The sequence below is a fragment of the Ptiloglossa arizonensis genome, chromosome 8 (genome assembly GCF_051014685.1).
Source record: "Ptiloglossa arizonensis isolate GNS036 chromosome 8, iyPtiAriz1_principal, whole genome shotgun sequence".
NCBI classification, from domain to species: domain Eukaryota; kingdom Metazoa; phylum Arthropoda; class Insecta; order Hymenoptera; family Colletidae; genus Ptiloglossa; species Ptiloglossa arizonensis.
In genome coordinates, this window is record NC_135055.1 from 11,582,876 (window position 1) to 11,607,171 (window position 24,296).

The 24,296-nt window shown below is 27.2% G+C and overlaps 3 protein-coding genes and 1 long non-coding RNA gene across 8 annotated transcripts; 3 read left to right on the forward strand and 1 right to left on the reverse strand.

Moving 5' to 3' along the window:
- Positions 1-263: 263 nt before the first annotated feature.
- Positions 264-6,447, forward strand: LOC143150082 (thiol S-methyltransferase TMT1A-like). Of its 2 annotated transcripts, none has more exons than XM_076318097.1 (5): positions 264-814; positions 2,561-2,832; positions 4,992-5,286; positions 5,358-5,637; positions 6,002-6,447. In XM_076318097.1, the coding sequence occupies exons 1-3, from the start codon at positions 538-540 to the stop codon at positions 5,250-5,252; spliced, it is 810 nt and encodes a 269-aa protein (XP_076174212.1). In that variant the 5' UTR covers positions 264-537; the 3' UTR covers positions 5,253-5,286; positions 5,358-5,637; positions 6,002-6,447. The 2 variants fall into 2 exon arrangements, with proteins under 2 accessions (XP_076174212.1, XP_076174214.1); XM_076318099.1 differs by having other exon boundaries at positions 2,573-2,832; positions 6,002-6,446.
- Positions 6,448-7,345: 898 nt separating this feature from the next.
- On the reverse strand, positions 7,346-9,377 carry LOC143150083 (uncharacterized). Its single transcript, XR_012992944.1, has 3 exons — positions 9,132-9,377; positions 7,637-7,752; positions 7,346-7,485 (listed from the first exon to the last, which is right to left on the reverse strand). It is a non-coding gene; the product is annotated as an uncharacterized LOC143150083 (long non-coding RNA).
- A 1,439-nt stretch (positions 9,378-10,816) lies between these two features.
- On the forward strand, positions 10,817-14,291 carry LOC143149966 (FAST kinase domain-containing protein 4). The gene is made up of 9 exons (XM_076317883.1): positions 10,817-10,953; positions 11,085-11,220; positions 11,344-11,853; positions 11,925-12,167; positions 12,750-12,897; positions 12,966-13,043; positions 13,125-13,280; positions 13,351-13,414; positions 14,024-14,291. Exons 2-9 carry the CDS (start codon positions 11,113-11,115, stop codon positions 14,220-14,222), a joined length of 1,506 nt encoding a protein of 501 aa, XP_076173998.1. The 5' UTR covers positions 10,817-10,953; positions 11,085-11,112; the 3' UTR covers positions 14,223-14,291.
- Positions 14,292-15,474: 1,183 nt separating this feature from the next.
- On the forward strand, positions 15,475-23,334 carry Ap-1sigma (AP-1 complex subunit sigma-2). Of its 4 annotated transcripts, XM_076317809.1 has the most exons (6): positions 15,475-15,620; positions 15,735-15,913; positions 16,097-16,205; positions 16,406-16,543; positions 20,799-20,822; positions 21,002-21,978. In XM_076317809.1, exons 1-6 carry the CDS (start codon positions 15,618-15,620, stop codon positions 21,044-21,046), a joined length of 498 nt encoding a protein of 165 aa, XP_076173924.1. In that variant the 5' UTR covers positions 15,475-15,617; the 3' UTR covers positions 21,047-21,978. The 4 variants fall into 4 exon arrangements, with proteins under 4 accessions (XP_076173924.1, XP_076173926.1, XP_076173925.1 ...); XM_076317811.1 differs by lacking the exons at positions 20,799-20,822; positions 21,002-21,978 and adding an exon at positions 22,514-23,334; XM_076317810.1 differs by lacking the exon at positions 20,799-20,822 and having other exon boundaries at positions 21,002-21,419.
- Positions 23,335-24,296: the final 962 nt, after the last annotated feature.

Here is a 24,296-nt window from a genome sequence, read left to right on the forward strand (position 1 = left end):
TGCTTCTTCTCCAATCTCTCATGACATCATCTTTGTAAACTTATATTTTGTTTCGTTCGGACAAACAAAGTCGTTGAAATAAAAATTAAACAATTCGGAATTATAGTATGCATTAAATTGTGTTTACGATAGCACACTTGTGAAATGTATTCAATTTGAGACATTACAAGTTCAGAAAGCACAGTGTAACGCTTATCTTATCGCACGCGATGGACCTCTTCGCATTGAGAGTATCTACACCAGTTCAGTAGGCACTGGTCGTGTTACGCTTGCATATGCGATCAAAGTACGTTCAAAGATCATTTTTACCCTCTTGTGAAAAATGTTCGTGTGAAAAAGAAAATTCGAGGAAATCGAAATAAACTATCAGCACACGGTGCAAATGATCGTCTTGATCGATCGATTAGTTACGAAGATACAGTTTACAAAGAATCTTTAGCAACAAGTATTTTACAAAAGTCGAAAAATTTCACGTGAATGCATACGTGTCGTTTAGGAAATCGCTCGTTTTAAGGATACGAACTTCAACGTACAAAAATGAGCATTAGTGATTTGTGGGTACGGGATGTAATCACCAATTACGGAATATACTTATTTATTTTCATTCTCGCGGCAATTTATACATGGCAAAAATGGCCGCATATACGGAGGGCCGTTTACAAATCCTACCTAACAGGATTTGAAGTAGAATGCGCGGAACTTTTATCGACTTATAAAGATCACTTGTTCGAATTTCTGGAACACATTATTTCCAGTGACGAGAGTCTACGATCCAGGAATTGCATCCGTTTGCTCGAGATTGGTGTCAAAACGGGTATGCATTGCATTTGTGTTGATAAATTCGGGTAAAGTTGTTCGAAAACTCGAAACGTTCCAAGGAAAAGAAATATATTAGAATTCTTGTAAATATTGAACTTGAAATGTATAAGAATGTTTAACCGATTCGAGATTACCATAATATGAAACTATATCGATAAAAAGATGTTCCTGAAAATGAGAACGAAGAAAAGAAAAAAGTTTCCATACTTAAGGATCGACATATACCCTTGTTCGAAAATCATAGAATAAATAATGAAAATCGTTGAAACATTTAACAAAAAACAATTTCTTCTTATATCATACATTATTAACTATGCGTAGAATAAAAAAATATATGCAATCATTTGCACGAAACTTCTTGATTAATACTGTTCCATTCATCTCGTAGAATGTTCCACAACTCCGTTAATAACTTTCGACGTTTCTTTTTCAACGAGTCAAACACGTTTTCTCATTATTTGAAACACTTCAACGACTAAATTTTGTTTTTCTGCGCCTAGCACATACCGAATATACGTACAAATGTCCATAAATATACGCAAAAATGAAGCAAACCAATTTCAATAATTTACATTGCACAATCAAAATTGATTAAAATGAGTAAATGTCCTGTAACTTTTGAACGGAGGTGTACAACGTTGCTCAAAACTTTCAAGTACCCCTCGATCTTTGAATAAATGGACATTTTTGGTACGTAGACGAACGTTTTGTTGCAAATAGTATTGATATAGCGAGAATGGTAATTATATTTGCATTTAGCCATTTTTATCGCAGTGAAATGTATTACGCATCGCTCTTTGGGTTCAGTGACGTCAGATCTGAGTTACTTGAATAAACTCGAAAAGTCGAGTCACCCGGTGTACGTTCGAGTTGTTTGTAAGGATTGAGCAACTCGACACGTTCGAGTATTCTTGACTCGACACGGATATTCGAACCGGGAATACATACTTGAACAGCTATGGTATCAAGTTATACCATTAATTGTGATATTTTCGTATGCAACTTTAACATACCGATGAGAACTGGAACATACCATACTTATTAATCGGTGATAAATTACAACTATGATCACTGTTTTTATGTCTTTATTACGTCTCTCGATTTCTCGAGCAAAAAATTAGTCACACGACATTCTTTTCTTCTGCATTGTTATAAATGCAGATGTAACGATATAACTGCATTGTTATATGGGTATACACCCAGTGACAATACAATCTGAAAATGTTCCATTAATTTCGTTTTATTCGCATATTAAAATTATGAACTACAGTAAATGGTACGAGTTTAAGTATATGGAAGTGTGCGTAATTGTTGATTACTTCTCGACAAAGATTCGACTACTTTTCGACAAAAGTAAGTCGATTGATCAATAAGTGGTGCCAGTTACTTCCCCCTTTCTCTACATGTTAACCCAATGCGATTAACGAAACTCTCGTGCAATAATCAACGTTCCACCGTTTGTCATTACCAAAAAATTAACCCTACTAGACGAGGAAAAAATGGTTAAAATTATTCTTAAATTTATTTCGTTAGGAACGAATCGAATTACTTGAGATTATTTTTCTCGTAATTACGACTTCATTAATTAGAGTTTTCAAACGCGCAATATTTTCTGGTACACCCTTAATATTAATTTACTTCTTCTCATTGTCAGTCACGTACTACTTGTACATGTATATGATAATACTGTAAAAAATGTTGTCAATTGCTTCGAAGTCTCCTTATTTATATAGTCTAATAGTAACAATTACAGGTGAAAATATACAATTTTATCCGTATAATACCCACTTGATTGCGGTTGATCGCAATCTAGAACTAGCCGATTATTTAGAAAATGGAAATCATTCTCGGCAATTTTCACATGTTACTATCGAAAGTATAATAGTTGGCGATGGCAGTTACCTGGATGATGTACCTACAGGATATGTGGATGTAGTTGTAACAACAAGATCATTGTGTTCAGTGGCGTCATTACAATCGACGCTTCATGAGATTCACAGAGTTTTGGCACCGGTAACATAATTAGTATATTTCATGGTATTAGATTAAAGTAACGCGGTACGAGTGTACATGTGTCAATTAAACAATTAACAGTAAAATTTCGTTTGTGTTATCGGTTTCAAATTAGACACAATAGTCGTTTAAAAAGTAAGCAAACACTTCTACTTAAAGCCAAATAGTGTATAATGAGAAAGATTGAAAAAGAGAACCGTTTTAGTCTTTTTGGCCAAAGTTGAAAATCCAATAGTATAATCTGTAAATTCCGCTAAAATCGTAACCTTAAGAAAGTTAATTTATTAATTTAAAACTTGTTAATTTACAAAATACATCGAAATCTTTTATACCTTGAAGTAAATAAATATTTAATATTAAAAGAAAAAGATATAGAAAATAGTATATAGAATATTTTAATAGAAAAAAATTAACGTACAACTGAAACATTCAGATGACAAGTTTGTCGACACTTACATGTTTTAAAGAAACTGCAACATATGTACAATTTTCCAGATGAAAAATAACTCATAAAAATCAAACATATCAACGTTTCGAAACTTATAGAACAAAAGATATTCTGGTTCAATATTTTATTTTGAAATATGTTTATATTTGTATTTGCCATCCATCTCTATTAAGCAAATAATGGAAATTTATGTTACATTCTTGGTAAAAATATGCTACAATTATTCAGATACAAATATATTTGCTTAATTAAGAGATGCTTATATTTTCACATACTTCGCTGAAGAAATATTTTTAAAAATTCATACAAACATTTGTACGAATTTAAAAGCATAACCATGAAACTAAACACAATTCGTAATATATGAAAAATTAAATCGTGCAAAAATGGCGGCTTGTTCAACATTGATCAATTTTGTAGGTTCGTAGATCTATATAGTCGTCATCGAACCTCGTTGCAAATTTTCCTTTAAATGCAGGCCTATAGAATGTGAAACAAGGAGCTAAGATGTCGCCAAGAAAAAATTTAATATAATGTAATATTACTGTTTCGAAACATCACTGTCTTCTAGTAATTTAATATTTTGATGGCTTATTCTTATTTTATATGAATTATATTCATTTTTTCGATTTATTCGACCGAAAAGTGTGTATTAATCGTTATATTATACCTTATTTAATGTTCATTCAGATGGCATAAGTCGAATTGAAGAAAAATATTTCACTTACGACTTACAGTGTTTAATTTAAACTATGTTTTACAAACTATGTTTGTAATGCAGAACGTAATTTTTCGAGTTATAGACTGTACACCCAATATTCACAAATTATGGTATATTTTCGTTGGATCAGATATTACACAAAATGCAGCTAAATCTATTACATAATGCTATTGTTAGTGCCGTAACGATGTAAGAACTGTTGGTCACTGTGCTCATGCATTGTCTCTTATGTGGGATTTAGGTTTTGAACGATGTTTGGATAATTGCATACCTGACTAATTTTTAAATCATAATTTTCCGCTTACAAAACCGTCTGAAGAAGATTCAAATACAAATGATGGTGATTAAAAATACATAAAAGAAACATTACCCAATAAAGAGAAAGCCAAAAGGTAATTATGCTTTTAGATCTTTTTAACGCATCATTTATGCTACTTCTCGGTTAACAAGCATCACAACTACTATACGAAACGTATTAGAATTAATTATGTAACAATTTCTGTTTCTCGGTATGCATTCGTATCAACTTCGTTAACCCTAACACGAAACATTTCCCTTGCATTAGGCTTATGACGTCTGAAAAAGCATTAAACATGATATAAACGATATAGTTTTTCGTAAAACATTGAAGAATCTATATTTTGCTAGAACGATTAACGTGAACTTTTTTTTTTATATCGGACCAATCGAAAAAATGAATACAACTTGTATAAAATAAGGATATTCTGTACAAACTTTATATCACGTGAAAGCAATAATAGTTTGATATTTTTTTTAGCGAAAGTCTCAACTTAGGGGAAAATTTACAACAGAAATTAAAGACGACCATATACATCGACGAATGTGCAAAACGTGGAGCAAATCTCTAGAAAGTGGGACTTCATAATTTTTAAATAAACCTCTTTGTTATTTCTGTTCATGTTGTTTAGATTATTAATGTTTGCATGCATACATTTCCAAATAAACTTTACGGGCTATTACTTGTTTCAGGGTGGCTACTATTTGTTTATAGAACACATACCTGAAAGTGAAGGAACATTCATACGATGGTTACAAAAAGTATTATCACAAACTGGAATATGGCCTTCATTGTTTGGTGGTTGTCATCTAGATATTAATCCTCTTGTGCACATTAAAAAAGTTGGCTTTGATCGTATTATATGGAACACATTTACGCTCGAAGGTTACGTATCTCAAAGATTTCAACTGATCCTTTCGAGACAACATGTATTTGGTGTAGCTATTCGATAGAGACAATTAATAAAATAATATACCAAAATTAAAAGTAAGACTCTACATTTAGTACCAAAGAGCCTTCTTCAAATTTGATTTATTTCAAATTTTACGCATTTGTAGATCTATGTGGTCGCCATCGATCCCCATCGTAGATTTTCCCCTAAATCTATAAGGGTTGACAGAGAGAGAGAAGCGCGCCACGATGAAAATCAAAATAAATGGATAACTTGTGAACAATTGAAGATATTTTAATAATACACTAAAAAATAATACAAAATTAGTGCTTTCGGATCGTATATTATTATTATTTTACAGGATTTATATCCATTTTTTATATCGATCCATCTAGGATAAGTTCAAATTAATCGTTATAACGACATATACTCACCCTCTCCAAAATGTAAAGAAAAACGATGAAAAATTATCATAATGATTTTTATTTATAAATTCAAAGTTCATTTTCTCTTACATTCTTCGCCTACTTTATGCGTAACATTTAGGACATTTAATTGCTTTAATTATCTTTAAATAAACATTGGAAGTATGCATTTCCGCAATACAAAATTAGTTGCAAAAGATTTAAGTTGATATGTCTGATCTCATACTGTCCACTCGAATGTAATACTATTCATGGGCTGCATATCACGGCCCTTATCTAAGAAAAAGAGTGATATCCAATGTAACTCATGTATCCAATTTTGCCCCATAATTCCTCTAATCGTAAAAGGAACTTAGATTAAATAGTTCATGTTGTAATTTCACAGAGCAAATAGAACCGCTTCTATTAATATGGATGATAAAAAAAGCAAATAACTAGCAACAGTGTCAGTGAAACTACTGTTTCAAGAACTTACAAGCAAAGGTCCCTTAACACACTATTGATTGCGAAGGAGTTTTCTAGTTTTTTTTTCAGTGATAAAGGATAATTCGTTCTAAGGAACTGCTGAAACATAGTATATAGAATGTAAAAAGTAATTGAAGATGCAGGTCTTCTTCCACAGCAAGTGGCAGTTCAGTTGTAACGAAAGCAGTCTTTTTTGGGAGACAATGTCATCCAGAATCTATTTTTGTCATCAGATGACAAAAAAAACGTACTCAGAAAAAACGAAAGAAAAGAGACAGAAAAATATAATAAAGTAAAAAAAAATGTATTTATGTTTATTACTTATACACAAAGAGGACAGTATTAACAAACGTTAAAGTATTTATAAAACCATGTTAAACTTTCTAACCAGTGATAAAAATACCTGAAACAATAGTATTATGTACATTCAGACATTTTAAAAGCTGCAACAATTTTTATTAAGTAACTGTGTATATCTGTATTGTACAATAATAAATGACAATAAAAAATATACTTTTCGACGATAAATAAAAAAGATATGCAATATGTTACAGACAATCCTTAAAGTGTTAGTATTTGAACTTTCTACCTTGCGCATGTAAGTACATATTAAGGGGGCAGGACTGCTTGAAACTTTGAAAAAATCGATTTTTTATTTATCTTAAATAGTAGTTTGAAGTCTTAAGACTAAAATATGAAAAGTCTCAGGCTTTAAAAGAATCTATTTTTTGAAGTAGAAAAGCATAACAGATTCGTATACATGCGTTCCACAATGCCTTGGCTCACGCATAACAGACCGTGTAGAAACTTTGAACTCGTTTTTCTCGAAACTATGTTTTCAGGAACGGTGTGCAAGATATCTCGAGATCTAAGATGTAATTTATATATATCATTTAAAAAACAAAAAATAAGCTTTTTATGTTGAGTACTTTGTTAATATTTAAAAATAGTTTTTTCAGGTATTGCAATTTTTCTGATTTCTTTATAAATGCGTAAGTATATCGTTCGAAAGCTTCAATTTTTTATGTCTTTTTTTTGCCATAAATTGCAAATCGATATCTCTTTATCCTCCGTCAACAGCCTCCGAAAGATTTCGCAAACCGTGCGCTTTGACCCTCTGCTTTTTCATTTCCCGTGGATCTACATAAAAATTATATTGGGAATAGATGGTACTTATATAGATCTACAAATAGACTAAGTTTCAACAAAATCCGTTCTTTGAGATACATATTTTAATACAAATTTTATTAGAAAATAGAGAAAATTAATCCTTTCAAGTAATTTAATGACCCAAATAGAGAAGATTCATATTGATAATTATAACAAACTATATACTCTCAAAATTATAAAGAAAAACCATTTCATTTGTGCCTTATTCAATAACCAAGTTGGTGTGAACATATCCTGCAAAGTAAAAATAAGGTTGGAATTAATCTTATTGTTAGTTTGTTTTGAACAGTTCTTGTAATATTTATAGATTAAAGAAGAATTTATTGAAAAGCTCAGAAAACATAATTATCTTTAAACTTTTCCTTTATCGAATAATGTTACATACCGTCAGGTGTGCAATATCCAAATATTGTCTGATTTTCAAATACAATGTAAGGGTCAATATATCCCACAATTACTACACTGATAATTTATTGGATTTAGCTGCCCTTTATGTAATACCTGTTGCAATGGAAATATAATAAGATTTATAAATAGTGCGTACACAATCCATAATTCGAAAAATCAAGGGTATATTTTGTATTAATAACAAATTCAGATTTGCCTTCAAACAAATAGTTGGTAAAGTATGATTTCCTAATGATACTTTCATAACTTTCCATGATAGAAAATGATTACAATAATATTAATTCATAATTTCAAACTTCCTTTTTATGACCATCAATTATTTTATGCTTAAATTAAAGACATGTCATTGTTTTTTTACACACGTATTTATCTAACTCGATCTTTTTTTTTTATGTTTTATGATGGATTGAACTGTACTTTTATTCCTATTATTTCACTAATTTCATTATAACTTTTTCAATTATTTTAATGATGAATTATCAAGTTACATTCTGCTAATTCATATTATTATGAAAATGGCAATGTTATTTGCCACATATTTTTTAATTATCGTAAAATAGGTCAAGCAAAACTTAAAACACAAAGAAGACAACAAACAAAGTTATATTCTCATAGTTTCCATGCACTATTAAACAAAAAAAGATTGTTGGTTCATCACTTTTACAGTATTAACAACAGTGTACAATTTTTAATGTCTGGTCAGTCCATACATAACAACAATTTTCACTTGTTATATTAGCAATTACTGAAAGTTTTATTCTACTTTTATAATACATAAATAAAATAGCATTAAACCATGTGCCTATATATGTATTTTAGTAATTTACAGCAAATTTCAAGATTTACAAACTAAAATCAGCTGAATTACTAAGTGTACAATTTTTAGTGACAGTCACTATATCAAACAAGTAATCTTGTAATATAGAGCTTGGAGATCTTATACAATTGCAAAATATGAAAATAAAACGTAAAACATTCCCTCAGCAACAGGAAATACGACTGAAGTTATATGAGCGATATCAATATTACACTTAATATCTCTCACTACAACTTTGGTAATTGTAATTTCTGTTACCAAAGGGATGTCTTAAATTTTTATAAAGAATTTAGAACCTCATCTGTTTTTCAAAATATTTCAAATGGTGGCCTTTTCATTTGTCACTATACAAACTCATCTAAAGCAAATAGATTGTCTGATAAAATATTCGAACAAAAGTTATACTATAAGCAAATTTATTGAATAAACAAAGAATTTATTTGAAATGCCCAACTTTGCTCATAGGAAATCAAACCATTCCATTCTAACAAAATGCGTGATATCATTGGTTCACACCGTCGTAAATATGTTAAATATTCCTAATCATAACATTAATCAAAATCAATGCCTAATGTATCTTTCAATGCTTTCAGCGTGCAATTTTAAAAGCAAAGTATACTCAAGTTCCTGTGATGTTTCATTATTCACATCATACCGGATTTCTTGCCAATTAAGGGACTGACGTCCAAATCACATTATCTTTTTTCCTTCTTGATAATACCACGATCATTATTAATCAGAAAATTCAAACGTAGACGTACGATGTACAACATACTGTGTCAGTATAATAGTTAAAATCCACGTTTCAATTTATTGGCAACAGTAAGTAATACAAATAAACATCATAATATCATATTTATAATGTATCAGTATCGTATTCCACCATAGTGAAACATCAGTAGTCGCCATCTTGAAATGTACTGAAACTTACTGTTTTAAACTGTCGTGTTGACATAAAAAATGCACAACTAACTTCTCATTGTTAGTAAAATAAATAGTAAGAGCTTGTATTATATATTTAATAAATTTAATCGTATTCGAAAAGTAGTATATAGTGGTTATCGCTTAAAATTGTACTTAGAGATTTAACCAACTTTTTTTATAAAACATGAAAATTGTACTAAAAAATATCACAAAAATTTTAGTAATATTTAGTAAATTGAATCAAATTTACTGTTACTAGCAAAATTTAGCTGTTAGTAAAAATTATACACTGTTGGCAACGTTGTTAAATTGGAAAATACTCGACTTTTCTTTATCTCAAAATGTCTAGGAACAATTGAATATAGTTACCTAGTAAAATTTTGTTGATTTTGTCCGTCACTTCAACAGATAATAAAGACAAAATAATTGAAGTGTAACAAATTACAATAGCGAAACTTAGTTATTTACCATTATGAAAATGAAAAGAATTATGATGAAATTAATAAATTTATTAATCGAAGTCGAAGCATATTCTAATACACAATAAAACGGTATAAAAAAAAAGGCCGCCTATTAAATAAATCAAAAACAAATTTGGATAAAACACTGAATGTGAGATATGTCTTATTGTTAGAAAAATTAAGCATAATTTGAAGATATTTCCAAATTAACATTGGACGTAGAAAAATATTTAAACAAGAAAGTGAGTGATTTAACTATTAGAAGAGTACTAAAAAAAATAATTATGCTAAATAAAATTACTCAAAAGAAACAGTGTATAGAAGGGCAAAGAAAGCCTCATACTTGTCTTCCTTCTTAAGTCCTCGAAATTGTCAAAATCTGACACATGATTTCTGCATTAGTATGTAGTCGTGGGCGAAATTCAACATGGCGCTAAATCGGTCAGGATACTTCATCCAATTGCTATAGCCAAGCTATTACGGCATCGCACTTGTGATTCCGGTGTATATACCTATAAATAGATGGGCAAAATTTAATTTGAAAAATAAATAGAATCGATAAAAAGTAGTACTAATCACAATAATCGAAATCAGTTCATTCGATTTAACAGTTAAATTTGTATTTGATGTAAAATATTTCATTCTGTAATTCAAATTTGAATTTATCGTATAAATAATTTTATATGATAATTTTATATTACTTTACATTTTATACATTTACTCGAATTTTGGAAACTTAAAAATATATATGCATATATAATACATCATAATACAAACAATATTTTAAAGAAGTTCGTTAATATTTTATTTAAAAAAAATGATATTTTAAAATATTTTGAGCGGCAGATAATTTTACATAAAATTATAACATTTGTTTTCAATTATAAGGAAGTAATAAGAACAGTATTAATATATTAATAATGGGTAACATTTGTTTTTATACATATGAGCAAGAATCCAATCTTAGTGAAATTTTGTAATCAATGATTATAACCACGGTTCATACAGAACCTAAACTTATCATGGAATCGACTTTAAGTTTTTGAAAACGGATAAAATAAGATTTTTATATATTTCACTATTTCTTTTAAGGTAAGTAAGTGTTGCAAGTTGAGTTTGTATAAAGAAAAAATTATAACAAAGTTCATCGGTACATGTCATTTTGTATTACTGTTATAAATTTAACAATATTGCAGGTTTAACTAATTTAACAATTTTTACAGTTTAAGAATATTACAATTTAATATAGCCATGTCTAGTATAACTGCTAGATGTATTCCTCGATTATATTGGAGATTTACTGCATCATTTGTAACACAGTCAAAAACTGTGAAGATATTTCTTCCTAAACCTACTCAGGTAAAATTTAAGGATCATGCATCTGTACTTATGATTATTTACTTGATTGTATAGTTAACTTCTCATAAATGTCTAAAATGTTATATTTGATTCTGTTAATTAATGAAAGTTGATTTATTAAAGCATGAACAAATGAAAACATCAATCCTAAAAGTTACCGAAGAACAACGTGTTAAGTTTGAAGATCTTAAGATAGCAGTACATGAATCTATAAGTACCAACAGTTCGATTGCATCTAAAATTAAAGATGCACAAAATGTATATGAATTGTTAGATCTTATGAAGATGTCCAATTTATCTAAAACTGATATTTTAAGTGTTATGAGCACTATTATAAATTGGGTAAACAAAAGTAATTCAACTGTAACAAATAGTCCCAATGATGAAGAAGTTAAACATACAGATTCTACGATTGATGTCACTGATAATGAAATTGATGATTTTTCCGAATATGCCAATCTTTCTACATCTGCAATGATCTCATTAGTATTGGACTTAGCAAAACATAAAAAGAGAAATGTAAAGCTGTTGAATTTTTTATTTGACAATATTAATCGCTATAGTACAATACTGAATACGAGCCAATGTTCTTCTTTATTGTTTAGTATGAGTACTTTATGTTGTTTTCATGAGGTAAGTGTAAAATAATATTAATATTTTAAGAGAAGTGTAACAGTATATTCATGAATTGAAATATATTACAGGCATTATTAGACAAAATTTGTTCTACTCTAATAAAAAATGTTAATAAAATGACTCCTCCATTAAATTCAATAATGAAATCGATGGCAATTCTCAAGTATAAAAATATAAATTTTTTAAATCATATATGCAAACTTCTTTCTAATTCTGACAATAAAGTTCTTCATAAACACTATTTGTTAAATATTTTGCATACATTTGCAGTTCTAAATTATGAGACTGAAGAAACAAATATGATCATAAAGGTGTGTACAATTCAAAATAATTTTGAAAGAATTTACGACTATATGGGTTTTGATTGAGTGGCTCAATAATTATGATATAACAGAGGAGAGAGTGATTTTTTACGAAAAAATAAGTTTAAAATCTGTTAAGTACTTATTCAATTACTTGAGAATTGATTTAGCAGATCTCTTCACAAATTATAGAAAAATTAACCCTTTTGTGACAAATGGTCATTGCAGTAGCTGCCCATAGAATTATTTCTCTATACAAATAATCACTATAGTGATAGCCTTAATACTGTTTTCATGTAAGAACTTTTGCTGTTGGTAAATAGTTTACAAATAGGTAATTAAATTTCTTGTCTATAGTTTTTTTTCTTAATTTAAATAATTTTTATAAAGATAGTAATTTCTATGCTGCGACAGAACAAATTGTACGCTAACTCAGTGTAATCTTATGTTAAAAAATTGAATTTTTTAATTTTTACTACTTTTTCATAAAGGATCGCCATCCCTAAACCTATTGTACCACAACTATTAAGCCACTATATCTAATTCACTTGAAGGAAAATCAATATACTAAAATATTACTTTCCTAATTAGAGATATCTGCCAGATGTATCACCTAGTAACTTAACACCTCATGCTTGGTTAAATCTGGTCTGGTCTTTACTTGTATTAAATAATCTATCAAATTCACATGCTGAATCTGTATTACAAAATGATTTTATTGCAAACTTTGAATCTTCTGGTTAGTATTTATGATAACAACAAAATATGTGTTATTAAGCACAAACTAATGTCTAATTTGTATTGCAGATTTAACTCATCTGCAGAAACAAATACAATTATTAAATATCAATGGTGCTGCGAAATACATCTTGCAGAATTATAGTGGTAAAGCATAATTATGAAACAAAACATAACATTTAAATAGGTAAAAATATTTTGTATATTTAAGTGAAATTTTATTTTTAGGACAGTTACTTGACAATTCAATAGTACCAAATGTAACAAGTCCAGTTACACCACAAAAAGTTTTATACATTAATGCACTTGAAGAAACATTAAAGTCCTTTTTGGAACCTTCCCAATTTCAAATGAATGTAAATACAAACATGGGTTTCCTTTTAGGTATGCAAAACACAATTTCATAGTGTACATTATTTTAAAAAAAATGTATTATATTTAAATAATATTTTAGATGCTGAATGCCTCATGGATCAGAATTTGAAACCTGTTAATGAAAGTAGTACAAATATAAAGAAGTAGGTATAAAGTAATATTTTTGCTTTACTTTTTAAATGCTCCAGTGCTCGATTGGTGTCAAATTTTGGGAAGAAGGGGTAGATCCTAAATATTAAATTTTAGCTTTTGATATTTAATAATTGCCGGGATAATAATAACAAATTTTCCGCATAATACATTGAATCGCAATTTTTATAGGGTATCCTACTTAAAAACCACGGATTACGTCATTATAATTTTCGCTTGCCAAAACATCTTGTAATTAATATCAGTTTTTATGAAATGTGTTAGAGTTGGACTAGGTCTCCATGCTAGCTTGGTTGACACGTGAAAAAAAATTACACGAGCACCTTATAGATATGGAGGTCTTGATCGTTACTTACCTTGACAGTTGACGATATTAATGCACAGAATTAGTGACGCCTGTGTAACGTACATATAGATAGAGTACCATGTAATGTGTGCAATTTTATTATTAAAATTTTGGAAACTCTTAAATACCTGAAGTAAAAATTTTATATTTAGGGTCTTCTCAAAAGAACATCCATTATTTTTATTTTGAAGTAATTATAAATGTATATAAAATATAATCATAGAAAATTGATGATGTGCTTAACTATAAATTTCAGAATTGCTATAGTAATACATACTTACAATAATTATTGTAAAGGAGTGAAAGATTTAATTGGAAAAATCAAATTACAGAACAATTTATTATCGCACAGAGGATATCAGGTTTTAAATATTTCTTATCAACATTTTAGTTTTCAAGACAAACTTCATAAACGTACAGAGTTCTTAATACAACGCATTCGGTCATTGAAATAAATACAATTTATTAGTATGTAATGTATTACAAATAGAAAAATATACACTGTAAAATTATTTATAATATATATTTATTTTATCAATAATATAATATTGTAATTATTATATTTCTTTAATTTTTCTAATTAAGTGAAAAATTATACAAGTCAAACATTGTAAATTTAAAAATATCTTCATCAAATAAATTGTAATACTTGAAGCAAGGAATGTTTGGAATAAGCTTCTTTATGTTGAGAAGATATTAATCAACTCAAGATCAGCTTGCAAGGAAACTGATATTTTAGAGATACATGAGGCTGCAATTTGTATCTCATACTTTGCTGAGTGCAATATAGAAGATATGGTACTATGACATATCTAAACAAATGGAAAATACATCAAATGAAATCATACAGCTAAAAAAAGTAGCAAGGGAAGTGAATGGAGCTGGACAATCAATTTTCAGTACAGTTGTCTTGAAGAGTATAAATACATCAATGAAATGATTTAAAACACTACCAAAATTAAATATTGACAATTTTTAGTGTTTAAATGATGTGAAAAATTTTATATTTATGAAATCGACAAATATTTAAAATGTTATGAAATCAAAAAAAATTGCTTCAAAAAATATTATTTGCAAAGTATGACTCTCTCTTTTTTTCTCCTCCTAATCCCACACTTTCTTTTCTGTATTCTCAACTTCATCAATTTATTTACACAATATGCTATTTAGAAAGATAGAACCCTTATGTTGGAAATCATTTTATAACTTTAACGATTGTGGATGTACTTCAAATATACAAAGTTGCTGCTGCATTTTATAAGAAATAGTAACCAAAACTAAATATCCAGTTATGTGAACATTAGCTTTTATTATGTGAACGAATAAACTGTAGTGGAAGGATAATCTGTGAAGTTTTATTATATAAACTACTTGGTTATCTGAACGCTCTTGTCTCCCTTCCGATTCGGATAAATGGAGTTCTACTTAGTCCACATATTTTTGACTAGAAATGTACCTTAGGTTTTATCTATGCAGGATAAAATACGAATAGATACGACAAACAATTAAAATACCAATGACAGAGCAATTTTCATTGAAAAATTATAAATGTAGGACCTTCGAAAAGAAGTCTACTATTTTGGTCACCTAATAGGACCTAGCACACATTCCTTTGACTTAAAGCCCTCTACCAAATCTGAGTTGAAATAGAACTTCCTAATTCTAACAATAGAGGGCATCGATGGCGGCCATATTAATATATTAAAATGCGCCCATGGTAAAAAACTTTAGCCCCTCAAATTTGAGGTTCCTTAATTACATTCCCTAAAGTTAAAAGTGGTTAAGGGCAATTTTTACATTTGTTATCTGGTGAAAGGTGTTGTGATTAGTTTTGTGGTTATAAAGTCAAAATGGTAAATTTTCATTACTTATTTTTCGTGAGATGAGAAATAAACAGCGATTACCGTATTGACGATATTTCAAACGTTATCGAAATATATATTTATGAACATTTATATTTTTTCTAGATGCAATTTATGTTATTATTTAGTCGCCAAGGAAAATTGCGTTTACAAAAATGGTATGTGGCTCACCCTGATAAATTAAAGAAGAAAATTACACGAGAATTAATCACTACAATATTGGCAAGAAAACCTAAAATGTCAAGTTTTTTAGAATGGAAAGATGTTAAGGTTGTCTATAAAAGGTATATTATAATTGTGCAATTTTATTATATAATTTGTTACAATTTTTGTATAATTACATACCAATGTGTTTTTGAATTAGTATATAAATTGTTAATTAATGAAATTTCTATTTTAAATGTACATGATATTTAATTTACAAAATATTGTATTCCAATAAAAAGATTGATAATTTTGTTTTATAGGTACGCAAGTTTATACTTCTGTTGTGCAATAGAACAGAATGACAACGAATTACTTACTCTAGAAATCATACATCGTTATGTTGAATTATTGGATAAATATTTTGGAAGTGTAAGTACAAACTTATTTATCTGTTGTCAAGTAACATAATAATTTTAATTTGATTCAGTTTTTGTATTTATCATATGAACAAATATTTTGTATGAAAGGCATTGGTAACAGAAAAAACATGCATATTAAAATTTTTGTCTTGCTTTTATAACAATAAATTTGTACTTTTAATATTAACATTAATTTCTGTGTGTTATTAGGTATGTGAATTAGATATAATTTTCAATTTTGAGAAAGCATACTTCATCTTGGATGAATTATTGGTTGGTGGTGAAATTCAGGAGACCAGCAAAAAGAATGTGTTAAAAGCCATTGCATCTCAGGATTTACTACAGGAGGTTAGTTATGGGGATGTACCCATTGAGTTGTGACTTGTCTTTTTTAATGACATTAATTTTTGTTATTTTTTAGTAATATGCCGAATCGTTTTAACATATGAGATAATCTTTTTATTAACTTTCAATTTTAAAAAGACCAATATTATATTTTGGAATTTTTATTACATTCATATAATGCTCATTACCTTATTTTTACATGCAAATTTGTTAAAACGATTCAAATAATGTATTTAACTTTTGATAGTTGGTGTGTTATGTCCCTATCAAAGTAATTAAATCTATATTGATCAAGAAGTACATATAAAAAGTACCAAAATCCTCTTGTATGATTTGTATGTGTAGCATGTTTGTAGCCTGTTTATTCTGGGTAGAATAATGTTAATAATGCGGTGTTAAAGGTATAACAAAATGTTCATTTTGAATCATTTTATTAAGTATATTGCATAATTAATACTGTACTATTACATATATAGGTTTATATATAATTATTTTTATATACAATGTTTATCTATAAATCTATGTGAAGATACGAAACATTAAGATTATAAATGGATCATTTACAACAGTAGTTAAATGGGTATTTAAAGAAAGAGTATGTATTATAACAATATAACATTTATTTTTAATTTAATTGCAGTCACCGCATTATTTTAATGCCTGGTGAAAATGGGTTATAATGACACTTTGATGTCTATTAACAATGTAATATCTACAATGCATGATGGAATGTAACACTTTTAAGTTAAAATTTTATAATAGCAATGTGTTATTTTCTCTTTTGATTTGATAATTGTCGTTGTTTCATAAGTTTTATGTGCTATATGTATATATGTATTTTTATATTATGGAACTACTTTTGTTCCCTTATGTAATTTGTTTTAAAATGTTTAAAATTTTTATTAATATTTAGCACAAATTGTATATACAGGATAATTACTGTTGTAATACTTGGTTTAAATGTCTGTATTACAATTTCCATTATAGATATAAATAATACATATATACAGTGATTAGTAAATTTTTATTATTGCTAATCATAAGTATAATTTATTTTTCTTTCAATACAATTACATCGTGAAACTATTATTAATATATAATTACCTAAACTATTGTGTAGTCAGAAAAGCATGAAAAATGACTACTCATTCCAGTGATATTAAGTGTAATGTCATCACAAAAAGACAAATAGTGTAGATATAATCCATGTTCAAAAATATTGTAAACTGTTATTTTTTTTCTTGTAGCTAATGCAGTGTGCATAGAACGCTTATATGCTTATTCTTTTGTTAATGTAAGTGGGCTTACATTTGTAATAAATTTTTATTTATCATACATGCAACAGCATACCTATAGTGGCAAAATTAAATTTATACACACTGTTGCCATATTATATTGAAATTAAATATAATACAACACTGTGTTCAGTATTGTGATCTATATAGTTCATAAATTTAAGGACAATATAAAGTTACTTCCACTTAAAGTTCCTTTAATTACATCACATGTTTAAATAATAATTACTAATTTTTCTAAGAATAAATTTTTATGATGTATCTTGACAATATTTTATACTTATTAAATGAAAGTTAAATTTTTTAAATCCATTTATATAAAAATTGATACCTAATACTACTAATAAAATTAGTATTGAATATATCAATAACAAAGTTACTATTCTATTTACTTATAGAGCATACTCTCATTTCATTAGAATCATTACGAATAACAAAATTATTAGAAAATAATTTTTACTTTAGCAAATAATGTAATGAGATGCCATTAACATTTGTTTATGTATTAATAATATTTTATACGAATTTTGCACATATCCAGTTATTTTGTGAAATCGAGAACATAATTTTTGCATTTTATGTTTAATACTAGTATGAAAATGTAAGAAGGTTTTAACATTTTAATATGAGTGTAGCCACTTTCTTTAGTTCCTTTTATCAGTTATTTTATCAATACTTTAATATTATATACTTTATTCTTTTAATAAGTATATAACATAACCATGAAAACAAAAACATACACATATTTTTGCTATTATAAAATATTATTGTAATTACTGTTATTTTGAAAATTATATTTTATCACCTTAAATATTTAAAAAATAATTTATTACTTTTTTAATATGGAAGCAAATTGGTAAAAATTAATAAATATTTATATTACCATTTCTTTAGTACAAGATTTATGTTGCAAATTTGTATTGAGATTAATAAATTAAAATTTTTAGTTATTATTGGATGTGTCATCTACTACACAAGTATACCTAGTAGACTGTTTTTAAATAATACTGTCAAAAATAAAATACTTATAAATTAATTGAAAGAATATAATTTTCAATGGTTGTAAAAGTAATATAACTTTTTTTTTGTAAAAATAATTGTTGTAATCATATATTTTTGTTGTATTGGATTACAGATGTGTTATGTGAATTTAAAGTGTTATTTCTGAAAAATATATGAAAAATGTTTTTATAAATTTATATTTAAAATCATATTTACATTTTCTAGAACATTTTGATAAATGGATAGAACCAGTCTTAAAATGTTTATAATCCATCATGCCTAATCCCTGAAGACTTTTGTATATCTACTCATTTTCATGAAACTATTATGAAAATATTTTTTCTAAATTTAATAAACAATAACTATACATACTAAGAGGCCATAAAAATAAACTTGGTTGCATTTAAAGATCTTAATATAAATAATTACATTCTGCATTATTTTAAAAAGGTGTAATGGTTTGTTTCTCTATTACAAATTATGAAAATATATTATTCATACTTTAGACTGGATAAAAAGAAAATTTTCAATGATTTTATATTTGCATTTTGTCTGTGAAAGTGAGTGAGTGATTGAGTGAGTGAGTGAGTGAGTGAGTGAGTGAATGAGTGAGTGAGTGTATGTGCGCATGTGGGTGTATGTGTGTGTGCATTGCCTTTAAAATATACTTTAATTATATTTAACCATTTCTTGTATACAAATCATGAATTATTATTATTTTCAATATTTACATACAGAATATTCAATATTCACATTACAATAATAATTTTTATTGTAGAGAATAATTTTTATTTTTCATACATATTTATAATATATGAAACGTATTATTAAATAATGAATCGGTATACAAAACATCATTGATCAGACATGTTAAATCTATTTTTTTCATTTGATTAAAAATAGAATTACAATTTACAATAGTATTATGGTTTTTACAATAATATTATTATACTTTAAAGTAATATTAGAAAAGTATAGAAATTATAATACTATAGAAATGCTGTTGCTTATAGTAGTTGAAATGTATGTACATAGTTTCAATTTGCAATAAACATTAGTCACAATCAATTATACAGACAGTATAATTTTATGTAATGTTATGGATGGTTATCCACAAAATACTTTGAATAATAGTTACAATAAAATTCTATGATGCAAACGTATGCTTGTATGTTTATTTTTTATGTATAATTTATTTGCATGGAAATAATCTTTTCATAAACTTATAGTATTTACCGGTCTTATATTTTATAAGACATATTTTATTATAAGAAAAGCATAACAAAACAGTGAATGCATTTCATTTGCAGGTGTTTTTTCATAAAGTTAATTTATTAGTCATGCTTTGTCAGATCATGTTTATATTACATTATTATTTACAATTAATCCTATGAAAGTTTTATGTAGGCGATGTTCAATATTTTTAGGAACATCTTGTAATATTTTGTGATTATTTATTTGTGAAATATACAGAGAATATATTTAGATTATATCTGTGTTAAATTATTATACTGTATAATATATTTTTAATTAGGCAATATTACTACACTCTGTACACAACATGAATGTTATAGGAAAATATTTATAAGATATTTATAGGAAAATAGTTTATGTTAATATCACAAAGTTTATATACATAATGCAAGCTTATCAAGACATTTGTAACTTTAAAAAGTATTTTAAATCTTTAATAATAATTGCTATTTTAATTTTATTATAAGGTATAAATGTACATAAAAGATCTTTGAAACTATTTAAAATTTAGTGAAATATTTAATATTTATTTCTATATTTTATGTACTAATTACAGTTAGGGAAAATTATTCTAACATTAAATTATTAAAAATGCGAAATATATATATTAAAGAAATAGTACAAGTATTTACATGAGCACTAAAACATATATTTACTTGGTTTACACATTTTTGGTTGTTGCTTTTATTTATTTAATTTTGTTCTAGTATCAGTTCACACAGGATGAAAAGGTATCTTGTATAATATATTTTTTATGCAATTTTTAATTCATAAAATCTAATTCAATTCTATAACATATTTAATAATCGGATTTAATAATCAGATTTAGCTCAACATTAATGTTCCATAACTAAGGACACATCCAGAAATACACTAAAGATTAGTCAGAATATTTGTTTGTTTGTGGAAGGATGAAGCTGTGGAAGGTGCTCTACGGGAGATAGGGCTTTTGTAGGTGATGCGTTCTTGCATGCCCTTCATGGCCAATCTGACAACCCACATGAATCAAGACCTGGAGCAGGCTCACCCGCTGCATGATGCCATCATACGTCTCTACTTTTTCTATAGTTACTGAGCATCAATTTTTTACTTACCATTGACAACCTTTACAAATCTAGTATACAAACTTTAGTATATTTTTATATAGGCAATTGCTATAATTCACACACACGCGCGCGCGCATTATTACATATATATATATATATACATACACACATACATACATATGTATATATTATGTATTATATATTCATATATATATATATATATATATGAACACATACACACCCACACACATATAGAGAGAAAGAGAATATTGTGTGTGTGTGTATATAATGTATTATATAATATGATATTATATATTATATTATATATACATATTATATATACATATTATATATTAGCTCATAAAAAATCTTAGTAATATTATTGCTTCTCGTTTTATTACTGAGTAGGTAATAGCTACAACATAGTTTAGTACCGTACTATGGCAATAAAATTACGTGTATTTAGAAAACCATTATTTATCTGTGAATACAACACACAAAAATATTTACATAACGTTTACACAGTTTATAATTGCATAAGAAATTCTTTCTTTACATTTTGTATAGTTTTCTTTATATTTGTGTACTTGAACATATTTATTTTAGTATAAATTAGAGATGAATATTTGAACGTATCACTTTTGTATGAGTGTAAGTGTGAGAGTGTGAGTAAGAGAAAGAGAAAATGTGTGTATGTATGCGTGTATGTGTTTGTTTGTATATATACATAAACAGTGTCAATTTTTAATATTATAATTCTAACACAGTAATAATACCCATAATAAATGTATACAAAGAAATTTTTACGTAATTGTACACAGAATTATATATTACCTTTTCCATGTAATTAACCCAGTCTATGTATTTATTTCTATTGTATCTACCTTTTCAGGTTTTAATAAGATATTTTTTCAATTGTTTCTACCTGCAATAAAAGAATTTCTAGAACTCTTACTTATTCATTGTTTGTTAGAAGGGTCTTTTTAATAAAGTTGGTCAATTTTATGATGCACACATCTATTTAACAATAAGTGCAGAAACACTCTGTACTTAGCATGCCACACAGACATTTCTTTGATCGATGCTTAAGCATTTCAAACGAGGCAATAAATGAATATGTGCTTTGTGCAGCTTTGTGTATCCATACAAGTATATACTCAGTTATATGAAAAGGGTTCAGTTCGCCATTTGAAGCTGCATCAAGGAGGTTACTTAATTACAAAGTAGGTACGTGTATACTTATATATTTTCATTACTGTATATTTGCATTATATGATAAACTGCAGCGTCAAAGAAATTGATCCCTCTTCATATACTTATTATACATATACCTTTTACATACGTTTTAACTTAACAATACTATTCATGTGTTTCAGGAGGAAACTCCACAGGGATTCTTTGAGGACCATGGTCTGGGATAATATTTCCTAAACAATATATCTGACTTAACGTAAGTGATTTCTTACGTCACAGCTCCAACATTCCAGAATTGTATTTACTATAAACTATGTTGATTATATTTAAGAGTATAGTACTGCACTGATCTTTATAGGTCAAAATCAGTTATTTAAATTACATTTATGTCTATTATAAGCAGAAATAGAATTTTATTATACTGTTTTTTCTCAACAAAATGGTTGACATAGATAGCACACAAATAAGTAATTAAAACTACTTTTTAAAACCAATGAAATTTAGTGTTTCATAGATATTCAAGAGTAGATAAATTGCTTTTTTACATTGTTACAATACTAGCAGTACTATGCTACATATATACTACATATTTTTCTCACAATAACATATTATTTAACCCTCTATTTTTCAAAATGTTAGTGAATTTATAGTTATTAATTTTATTATTTACATTTCATTCTCATATAGTTTAATCCTTAAAGTATAAAAAATGTGATTAAAGTTTATGTATTGCTTTTCTTTTCTAATACTGCTAGAAAATCAGTATTATTTAAAAATGTTCTTTCTATATTATATAATTATATTTAAAATATTGATACTTTTCCAACCATGTTGAAAGAATTTTGTGTGTGTGCGTGTGTGTGTGTGTGTGTAAATGCACTTGACACTAAATGACAAAAAGTGGAGTACTAATATTAACTACACGTTGTTACCCAATATGTAAAAAATTAAAGATTTATTCATTCAACAGAATATGTATAAATAAAGCAATTGGTTATTCATACTTGACATGTTATCACAGTTACTTTTGCATTTTAAAGATTAAACTATTCACCAAAAGTTAGTTGTTGAATGTACAGTTCTTTGAATATTTAACATTATATAATATTGCAATAATAATTATGATATTACAATGCAATAGAAATTTTAAGCGAAATAATCCTTAACTGTTCTGTAAGATGTATCTATAAAACAAAATCATACGTATATAATTAAACTCTTTTACTTCCTTATCAGAAAATAACTGAAATTTTTAATCATAATCTTGACTATTACTTTTTCTGAGCATACATGATACCATTTTTCATTGAGAAAAAAGTTCCTTATAAAATATACACAAGTATTTACTGTATTCCATACATTTGGTAGTTGCATTCATTTAAATATTACATTATAAGTTTTTATTAAATTCTTGATTAGTTCAGTACCAAAGAGTACGATCGTGCTTCTGCAATTTTTGTGATACAATTTAAAATAGACAAACATTTTTTATATTCTGCATTGCTACATAAACAGACATACAATTTGTAGAAACCGCTTAAAAATATAAAAAATGTACATGTAACTCATGCCTGAAAGAAAAAATCAAGCATATAACAATAGACTTTGCTTGGCTCTATTGTGACATTCATTCTGTCAACTTGCAGCATTAAGTTAACACTTCTTGTATATAAATAATCTTATTGCAACCACCCTTAGTACTCTACCAGTTAAAGATTCAATAATAATTTCAAATTTAATTTACACAATATTATACAATATTAAATATGTTGTATATATTTCTTCTAAATGGTTAAGGATTTAAAAATTAGCCGTATTTTTAATACAATTTTGCAGTCCTTTCTTGAAACACGATCATTCTTTTAGATGATAATTATAATTAAAAGTATTAAAATTGATACATAGAGGGTTAAATACTAAACGTTCAACAATATTATTATTATATACACATATATTCTTTGTAAG